The sequence below is a fragment of the Malus domestica genome, chromosome 09 (assembly GCF_042453785.1).
Source record: "Malus domestica chromosome 09, GDT2T_hap1".
Lineage (NCBI taxonomy): Eukaryota > Viridiplantae > Streptophyta > Magnoliopsida > Rosales > Rosaceae > Malus > Malus domestica.
The window spans coordinates 28,228,591-28,238,678 of record NC_091669.1 but is presented as its reverse complement, the minus strand read 5'-3'; the positions used below and the strand labels follow the sequence as shown (position 1 = coordinate 28,238,678).

The 10,088-nt window shown below is 36.0% G+C and overlaps 1 protein-coding gene across 1 annotated transcript; it reads right to left on the bottom strand.

Moving 5' to 3' along the window:
* Positions 1 to 837: 837 nt before the first annotated feature.
* On the bottom strand, positions 838 to 4,534 carry LOC103444051 (heat stress transcription factor A-4c-like). The gene is made up of 2 exons (XM_008382958.4): positions 3,631 to 4,534; positions 838 to 2,129 (listed from the first exon to the last, which is right to left on the bottom strand). Exons 1-2 carry the CDS (start codon positions 3,847 to 3,849, stop codon positions 1,035 to 1,037), a joined length of 1,314 nt encoding a protein of 437 aa, XP_008381180.3. The 5' UTR covers positions 3,850 to 4,534; the 3' UTR covers positions 838 to 1,034.
* Between the last annotated feature and the right edge of the window lie 5,554 nt (positions 4,535 to 10,088).

Below are 10,088 nucleotides of genomic sequence, written 5' to 3'. Positions count from 1 at the left end.
ATTCCTTGTACTGTTCACTTTTAATGAAAAATCACATTTATACATTTCCTTGATACTATTCACTATACCTTTAAAAATGACTTTTCATTCAAAGGGAGGTTTTTTTAGACTTTTAGTTAGTTTTCCTTTAAAAAAAATAATTAAAATTGATTTTAGTTTTTATTCTATTAGTTGTCAATGGGACCATGCATAAAAAATGTAATTAAATATATTTGACTTCTCTTTGTTTGATGTCAAAAAAGGCAACTAAAAAGTAAAAAGTCAAATGACCTGTCACATCATATATGGAATATAGAATGAAAAACACCTAAATGTCATTTAGTCTTACTTAACATATTTGACGTCTATTTTGAAGATAGTCTTATATGATCATCGATTATCAGTAGTATAAATATTTTTTTGATAATGTAAATTTTTTATATTATTTATTATATGCATTATATTAGTTATATTAATAATAATAGTCTATTTAATCTCGTTTTTATTTAAAATCTACTATTTAATTAATAATATAAATAAAATAAAGATATATGAATATCATAACATGAAAAACCGTTACTTGATGGGAAATCCATTATCCAATGGGTTTGATTATGGGAAAACCTGTATGGGGATTCTACAGTTTTGGGCTTGGGAAATATCGCATTTGGGTGCGGGATGAGACAAACCCGATCTACCGTTGCCATCCGTACCTTTTACCTTTATTTATACTAATCATGATGAGTTTTCTTGCCTTACAAGTAATACAAACGTATGAAAATTTGATCTTCAAACCCAGTTGGAATTCTACTTAAGTTTACGCAATTACATTCGCAACTAATAACAATAACATTCAAATTATAAAACTCCCTGAAACCTGATATTATTTACATACAAAAACTAACCAATGTCTCTAATTCCAAGCTACAGCAGAAAGAATCCACAACAATGAGCTCAAAAAATTGGATGTCTAGAAATACATGACTAAGTAAATCCACCTTCAAAGTTTAAAAGTATACATAACATAAGCATCAAAACGTCCAAGTGTTCACGGTTTATCTAAAATTAGTAGCTGGAGTGAGGCGCCCTATTTGGTTCCTAAAGTTATCTACATTATCTGTGTTCCACCAAAGCTTCTTCCGAATAGCCGGATTGGCATCACTCGCTTTGCCATCGCCATCGCTTCTTTCTGACTGTACTCCCGCCGCATCATCTAAACCAGGAGTCTCTGTTAGGCATTGTTCCCAAAAGACATCATTTGCCTTGGCAGGCTCGGCATTTTTCACTTGTACTACATTTTCTTTTGAGGAATCAAGAGCAGGGGCACTGTCGGGCTTGGAGTTCATATCAATTCCTGAAGATTTAGACCTGAAATCAACAGTGTGGCACATTGATGTTATAGCAAGGATGTCAAAAAGATTTGCAGACCCAGCCACCTCTGGGAAGGAATGAGCATTCATTGAATTCGGTGAAGATATATGCGATCTAGGTGAGCAAGGCCTGCTATTCATGCTGGTGTCTTGTATTTCTGTAACAATGATAGGAGAGGCCTGAGACAATGGGCCAATATCATTTACTTCTTCGGGCATCGCTTCCCCAACCCCATGTAGAAAATCATCCCAAAAGTTCAAGGAAGACTCCATCTTCTCAAGCTGGTCCAACTTTATTCCCAAAGTTTCTTTCTGCGGATTCAAAGTCAAATCTTCCATACCGAAGTCATCGGGAAAGTGGTTCGATTTCAGTAATCTTCTCTTTTTGCTATGGATTTCTGACTGCTGCACAAGTACCGAAGCAAATCCCGGTTTCTGCACTAGTTGAGCCAGGAAAGCCGTGTATTGCCTCTGCCGATTCTCCATGTTCTGCAGTTGTTCTCGTAATATCTGTATTTGAAATTCAAACTCCTGACTCTCTCTTTGATGCCGTTGTACCTCCAACTCAAGCAAGCTTTTATCATGATTCAGTCTGTTGATTTTCTTCTCATATTCTTCTCTCTCCGTATCAGTCAAAGGAACTGAAGAATACTCGTGATTCTGCAAGGAATGACTATGAATTGGCTTGCGGCGGTGAATATTCGTCAGCAGATGTCTTCCTCCTCTTAAGAATTCCTCATTTGCAAACTCCCACTGTTCTGGATCAATCTTTCTAAACCCCTGCGCATACAGAACACAAATGTTTAACAATTACAAATCATACGTACTCAGATTAACAACTCAAAAGGAAAAAGAATTTCATGGTGCTAGGTTAAACAAATATTGTACTAAAGTAGCACATGCTATATTAATCAAGCACACACATAATACATATTTCAAGCTTTCTAATCTCCTGAGGAATGGTCTAAATCCTCCTTAGAGCAGATTTCTCGGTACCGTTTTAGGAATGGAATCAATGGTTCAGTTTTTTTCATCTGCACAGTGAATGGAAAAAGTTCAAGAAGTAGCAATTCTAAATCTCAGCACTAAGAGCAAAAGTCTATAATTCGACTTCAGGAATGACCCGCTCTTTCGGATAAAAAATAACTTAATTATGACCTTTCTTTAGATTTCCCGCCCTACAAAATGCAGGTACTAGCTGAACTATATTTTCTCCTTCTTTAAGAAATCTCATCCTACAAATCTCAGCAAACCAGGGCAATATAAGATACACTTCAAACCAATGCCTTTACATGCTCCATAACCGTGCAACATAGGAAATATTTGCACCCTTTGCTCTCCCTTATCCAGAAAATACCTCTGAATTGCTGCCCACCATATGGTAGCATGTCTTGGAAGCTTTCTGGTGAGGCCTCAACACCGTGTGCCAACAGGGTACCTACCTACTCAATGTGCTGACACTTTCCCCTAGTTCAAGCAAAATAAACACCCCGTGCAAAGCATTTATATAATCTTATCGCTCAAATTTCAAACCACGTCAATTGACCGCTGATTATCCTCAGTCGTAGCAGCCACAACAAGTATTTCTTGTTCTCGCCATCATTTAAGAAGTTTACTCCATGACTAGGTTTCTTTGTTTCGCAGCGTTAGACCCAGGCACTCCTTTTCCAACCTTGTTTATGTTTGGAACATATAGGAAAAGCATCTAGGGCTCGTAGCTATTTGCGCTCCATAGTCTTGGCCATATTGAAGACCTCCCATTAAGGAACAATTTTCCATTTTGATTCTATAAACTCAGCTAATTTCTGAGAAGGGATCACCTCCTTCTCAATTTTGTCTATGCGAAAAACAATCTACAAGAAAAAGTTTGATTACCTTTTCGAGCAAAGGCCAAACCGGACTAGTGCACTCGCAATCGAAGACAACAATTGTAAACAGAACAATTATACAAAAAATGATATCAGCGTCACCATGCTTGCAACTGCTTATGAAATAGAGTTACAAATACTCCAACAAACACAAATAATTCCTACTTCAGAAGGCAATAAAGTGTGTACAAGCACAAATTAGAACAAAAAACTGCAAACAAACTAACCAATTCTGAAGTTTATAATCCCACTGAGTTATTAAGTCATTTAAGTATAGTTCATCACAATAAAATTAAACACATAAACATCATGCAGTGAATCATATCGAAATGCTATGATTCCAATGCTAATGAGCCACTGTATTGAAGATAAATTAAATGCTTAAAAAGTGAAGGAAATACCAAAGAACTTACATATGTATTAAGCTGCCTCACGAAACTCGAAAAATTGTTGTGCTTGAAATACATGGGAAGCATTTCCTTGGCGAACTCGGTGGGATCCCAAACTACAAAACTAGAACCAGTTTCACTCCAAGACACCATGTGGTTGGACGAAGGATCATCCACCAAGTCGTATGTTTTTGTAAGAAACGGCGCCGGCGCACCACCAGAACCACCCTGAGAACCATCCATAATTCACAAACTCTAAACCAGAAATATTCAATCAGGATTGGCAATTGGCAAGTGGGTCAAATATCTTCAATCTAGCAGGATTTTTTTTTATACAAGACCTCGCGAGTAAGGGTAAACACTCTCGACCACTTGAGCTACAAGCCACTTGCAAATCTTAGTTGAAGTTAGTGAAAACACACAACTCTGTGAGCCAGAATTTTGAAAACCCGGAATCCATAGACTGGCAAAAAAATTATTGAAATTCAACTCAAGTTTCAATGAAGTAACAGCAAGTAAACCGTGTAAGCATCGAAACCAAACAATCTGAAAGATGGGTTTTCTTCTACTTCTTCTTCTTTTCAATTCAGAAGCTGGAAAGTTGGCATCCAATCATGTTTCTGGGGGAATTTGAAAAAAAAAAAAAAAAAAAAAACCAACTACAATCCAAGTCAATCAAAGGGAGTTTATTGTTTTGGTGAATCCGAACTGGGATTGCTTCAAATGAAAGCAAAAAGCGTAGAAAGGAAGAAGATGAAAGATTTAAGCCAATCCCAGAAATTGTATAAATGAATGATGCAAATGGAGGAAAGCAGTTGAGAGGTAATGTCACAGAGGACGACCGGAACTCGGTTTTTGTATGCGCACAAGCTTTGACTTTTCCGACCCAATCTAAACGCGCAACTTGGAGAGAAAGCAAAAGAGACAGACGGATGAGAGAACTAAGTGTTCGATTTTTGTAAGCATTAGCGTGTCAATATTTTGATTTACTTTTTGTTTCAATTTTTTATTTTTATAATAAAAAATATTTTCCACTGATTTAAAATAAAGTGATATAAAGAGCTGATTTGGAATGACGGTGCTTTTAAAAAATCAGCTTATTAAAAAATTTGAAATATCAAATGTATTTGGTAAAACACAAAAAAGTGCTTTTTTGAAAAACGGTTGTTAATGACAGTAGAAAATCATAGAAATGAAAAAACAGAGTCTAACATGCTTCTAAAAAACTTTTTTTTAAAGCATAGTAATCAGTATTCATTTAATGAAATTTTCAGGACAAGTATATATTTTACAAAATTTACAATCATTGCCCCTACATTATTCTCTTTGACAATTATTATATTACATTAAATACCATATATTTTTTAGTAATGTAATATATTAACAACAATTTATGTAAAAAAAAAAGTTTACCAAACACTGAACAACTTTATTTTACAGCAGTTTATTCTCACAGCACAGTAGAAATAGGTTTTTTTTTTAAAAGCACATCAATACCAAATTAACCATGAATATGAGAGACATTAGATTGAAAAGAAAGAACTCTAAAGACTGGGACAATCCACCCCTTTTAATTTGTTTTAAAATATTTTTTATACAACTATATATTACGCCAAAGAGGTATGAGAATAAATTAGTTTCAAATCTAACACCGTATTTCGTTGGTTCATACACGTATAAAAACTGAAAAGAGAGAAAATATTTGTGTTGTTTTCTTTTATATTTGTTATAATTTGTAGGAGAAAATTATGAGGCAAATAGGCAGCACGGGACTTTGGTGTTTTTATGTGTGGAAAGCAAACCAGCGTTGACTGGACCCTTGGGGATAACCTTTCAACGGTTCAACTTTCAACTTTCAACCTTTCAACGGTTCAACTTTCAACTTTCAAAGAGAAGTGGAGGAGAAATGGTCTTTAGTCTTGCTCTTTATACTTACGCCCCCGCACAACCACTACTTTTTCTCATCATTTTACTACAATTTTTTTTTTTAACAAACGATTTTATCTACATTAAAGAAACGAAAATGGGCTAAGCCTCACAATGAGTTAGCAATAATGTGGTTCAAATTCGTATTTGACGAGAATCGAATATAAAACCTCTCACTTACAAGTAAAGAGGAATACCACTAGACCATAGTACTAAGTGGCCACTACAATATGTTTATAGTTTAGGGTAAATCTCAGTTTACTACCCTTAAGTTTCGTGATTTTCAAAATTTAGTACATAAAGTTTTTTTCATCCCAGAGTCATACCTAAAGTGTTAATTTTGGGACAGTCTCATACATTCGTTAGTCTGATTGTTAAGTCTCCCATTAATTGATGACGTGATGCTCATGTGGACAATGACTGAGCACCACGTGTCATTAAGGGGTCCACGTAGAAATTAAAAATTCAAAAAAAAAAAAAATTCCTGCCCAAATTTAAAATATTAAAATAATTAATTAAATAAAAATATTTTTGTTTAAAAAAAAGCCCATAACCCCTTTCGTCTTCCCCACCCGACACCCCTCTATCCCTTCCACCCCCTCCACGGCTCCACCCCTCCATCCCCTCCACCTTCTTCATCTTTTCCACCTGAGCACCCCCTTCTCCCATCCCCCATTACCCACCCTTTGCCCACCCGAGCCACCTTTTCTCCGATCCACTTCTCCCAAATCAAATGTCAGAAAACCTTAATTCAAAATTTCCAGGCAAAATCCATTGTCTTCTACCCAATTCATAGAACCCTCGAAAAAACAAATTTAACAACCAGAACCCTAAAATTTGAGCACAAATCAAATGAAAAAAACCCCCACCATCTGCAAGCTTCAAGCTTTAAAACCCAGCAACCAGAGGACCATGATTTCAAGTGGAGGTAAAGGACGGCGATGCAGCCTTGGCAGTCGCCGACGTTGAGGAGGAGGTGGGAGCTAGAGGGATTGGCGGAGAGGATATCGTGGCAGAGAGAGAGCGAAGATAGACCCCACTGCTGCTGATGCTGGTGCGTCTTCTTCGAAGAGGTGGGGTGGTTTGAAAAATCTTCCCCAAGAAAAAAATCAAGGGGGTAAAATTGCCATTGCTGTGGTCTGGATTCTTGGGGAGAAAAACCTTTTGGGGTTTTGGGACACCCTTGCTTCCGACGGGTCGGGGGTGAGAGCTTCGGTTCGACATGTTCTCCCTCGCACTGAGTCCGATCAGATTTTGATTAAGGGCAAGAAGAAAGGAAATGATGGAGGGGTGGAGCCATGGAGGGGCTGTAGAGGATGAAAAGATGTCGGGTAGGGAAGATGAAGAGGGATATGAGTTTTTTATTTTTTATTTTTTTTAGGGTAACGTCTTCCCCACGTGGATCGTTTAATGACACATGGCGTCCAGTCATTGTCCACATAGGTGTCACGTCATCAGTTAACCGGAAACTTAATAGTCAGACTAACAGATGTATGAGACTGTCCTAAAATTAACACTTTAGGCATGACTTTGGGATGAAAAAAACTTCATGTACTAAATGTTGAAAACCACGAAACATAAGAGTGGTAAATTGAGATTTACCCTATAGTTTAAATGTTATAAGTATAGCTGCAAAGTGCAACCTCTTGTTTAAGTCTCTTAAGACTTACTTCAACTACAGCTCACTGTCATCTTTCACATTCCAATCCAATTAAATATTAGATCTTATGGCAAATTTGGAATGATTGTAATAATATGGTGTTCATAAATGTTATGCCCATCACGACGAAATTTAAGTTATTGGTTATATCTATGGGTGGGCGATATCTTAAAGCCAATTGTAATGATTGAGAAGGAATACTGATTATATTTCCACGATTATTAAATGGCATCCTCCGAATAAGAGTTTTGTTAAGCTAAATTTTGACAGTTCGGTGGCTAGGAACAAGGTGACAACGGGATGTTTTTCTTAATGAATCATAAAGGGCAACTTACTAAGGGCAAAGCTTTAATTCTTGATGATGCCACTACTTCAGAAGTGGAGGCTAAGGCCATCATAGATGGCCTTTTTTTTTTGCTTAGAGGAAGGGCTATACAAAGATTATGGTTGAATGTGACTCTAAGTTGGTCATTCAGTCAATGTTGGACCAGAGTGTGATGCCGTGGAATCTAGTTCCTATTTTGAAGATATCAAGTGGACGACGACCAAGGCCTTCTTATTACTGATTGTCATATTTGGGATCGCTGTATTCCTTCATTTGCTCTTCATGCTCTTCAGTTTGATTCTGTAGGGAATCATTTAGGGTTTAGGTAATGATTTTTTAGAGAGTCAAATATCTTTTTTTACTCTAATCTAATTCTCATTTCCCCACAATTTCATACTTGATAGGAAATACATTGTTTTTATTGCTAAGCCTTACATCATTGTTTTTCTAATTCTCATTGCTAAACATCACAATGAGCTAATAATATTATGGTTCAAATCTGCCTTTGGAGTGAAAAGGAATACCACTAGACTGTAGTACAAGGTGACTATCATTTCCTTAATTTCCTTACTTGATGGATTTGGATCCCATCCGAATCCAAATTGTGGGAATTTTAGGGATCTTCACATCTAGCCATTCATTATGTATCGTGCAATCAGAAATCATTTGACTTTTTTTTTATTTAAAATTAAAAACATATAATACCTAACGAAAATTGACTGCACGATATACGATGAACAGTTAGGATGTGAGGATACCTAGGATCCCCACAAAGTGGATCTAGGATCCTCTTCCTTACTTGACAATAGAAAAAACATAATATTGACATAAAAAAAAAAAGGAAAGCATACCGGTCAAAATTCAAACCAATTGCTTAAAAGCAAGCACTAAATATGTGATATGAGAATTCTTTATTGGAATTAGTTGGCATCTAATCCAATCCAGGGGGATGTCATGACTTCACCATCAGCCCTCAGGGCACAAGCTAAAGCAATCCCATGGTTATCACCATCAAGACACAAAAAACAAAAGTTAAGATTAAACAAATGAGAATTGGTTAAATTTTAACAGCTCACTTGCGAAAAATAATGTAAAAAAAGAGAATTGTTGATTAGCATCATTTATATTGCGACAATTACAATAATGGTCTATGAATTTATCTCTGTGGTTCATTTTGTACTTGAAACTTTTTTTTCTATGGTTTTTGAACTCACTCTTATGTCGCATTTTGGCCATTTTCATTAACTTCGTCAAATTTTCTGCTAAATTTATGGGCAAATGAGGCTTTTGCATCTAACAATTAAATAAAACAAAAAGAAAAGTGTTAGGAGGTAGCGCATTGTACCAACTCGGGTCCTTAGGTAGGCCACTTGTCTAGTCTTGTGGCTCACTCACTCCCTCTACGAGAATTAAATCACTTCCCAGCTCAAATTTCAAACTTCTTAAGGTTTCTGCACAGTTGGATGGATCAGAATTTGGAATATTGATTCCTTTCTCAATAAATTTTCCTTTTTTTTGGGTTCATTTTTTAGTATTATTTAATTTAATTTTTAAGATTGAGGAGTGAATTTCTAAATTTTCTTTAAATGTTAACAAAAGGGGTGTGATATCCACACACTCCTTTTTACTTCTCACACACTCCTTTTTAACTTTTCACACACCCTTTTAATTTTCGACTGTAGATTCGAATGAATTGAAAAAAATCAAAAGACAAATTAACTAAAAGTGTGTGAGAAGTAAAAATAGATGTGGATAACACACTCCTAACAAAAATATGGATGGAGGTAAAGGAGACTCGAGAATCAAGAGGGAATTTTAGGATCATAGATTAGACAATACACGAACTGAGATCTTCTCCGAATTAGTCCCGTGGGGATCTTGTGGGTCCACTGATCAAAGTCGTTGGTACAAATCCAATGGTCAAAAAAATTCTTCTCTTGCAGTCACGTCGTCCGCTTCTTCCTTCTCTGTTTTGTCTCCCTGAAAGTCCCTCCCTTCATGGCCATGTCAGTTCCCTCTCACCTCCAAAGGTATAATCTTCGTTCCATTTCCCTGTTTGCTAACTACTTAGGAAGTTTGTTAGGCACTTAAAGACAATCTTTAAACTTTCTTATTTTGCTAAGAACTTATTATGTGGCTTCATATGATGGAAGGCCCACTTTTGGTGCCTATATGAAGGTATATAATGGAAGGCCCACTTCTAATGTAAGAGCTAATTCTTTTGTATTAAACATTATGAATGTTTAACTTATCATATTAATGTAAGTGATGAATGCCTTCTACTATATTTGTTCCCCAAAGTAGTGTTATGAATTGAATATTGTCTTGTTGTATTCTAGTTGAGATACAAGAAATGTATCACTTATATAATGCGATATCCAAACTTTGGATCCATTAATTAAGGATATCTCACATGTTGGCCATAGATGGATACAATGAATCTTTAGATTTGGTTCCAATTGCCTACATATAAGTTCTATATGAATTTACAAAGTCTAGAGATTCCTTTCTTGAAGAAAAGGAAGATCACATTATAATGAAGTGAATACTACATAAGAAAAACGTTTCTTA

Bases quoted from the DNA above. Each gene is read 5' to 3' on its own strand.
- LOC103444051 (XM_008382958.4), bottom strand. From the start codon at position 3,849: ATGGATGGTTCTCAGGGTGGTTCTGGTGGTGCGCCGGCGCCGTTTCTT. The intron at 2,130-3,630 runs GTAAGTTCTTTG...CTGTATGCGCAG, and splicing joins TGAGGCAGCTTAATACATAT to GGGTTTAGAAAGATTGATCC.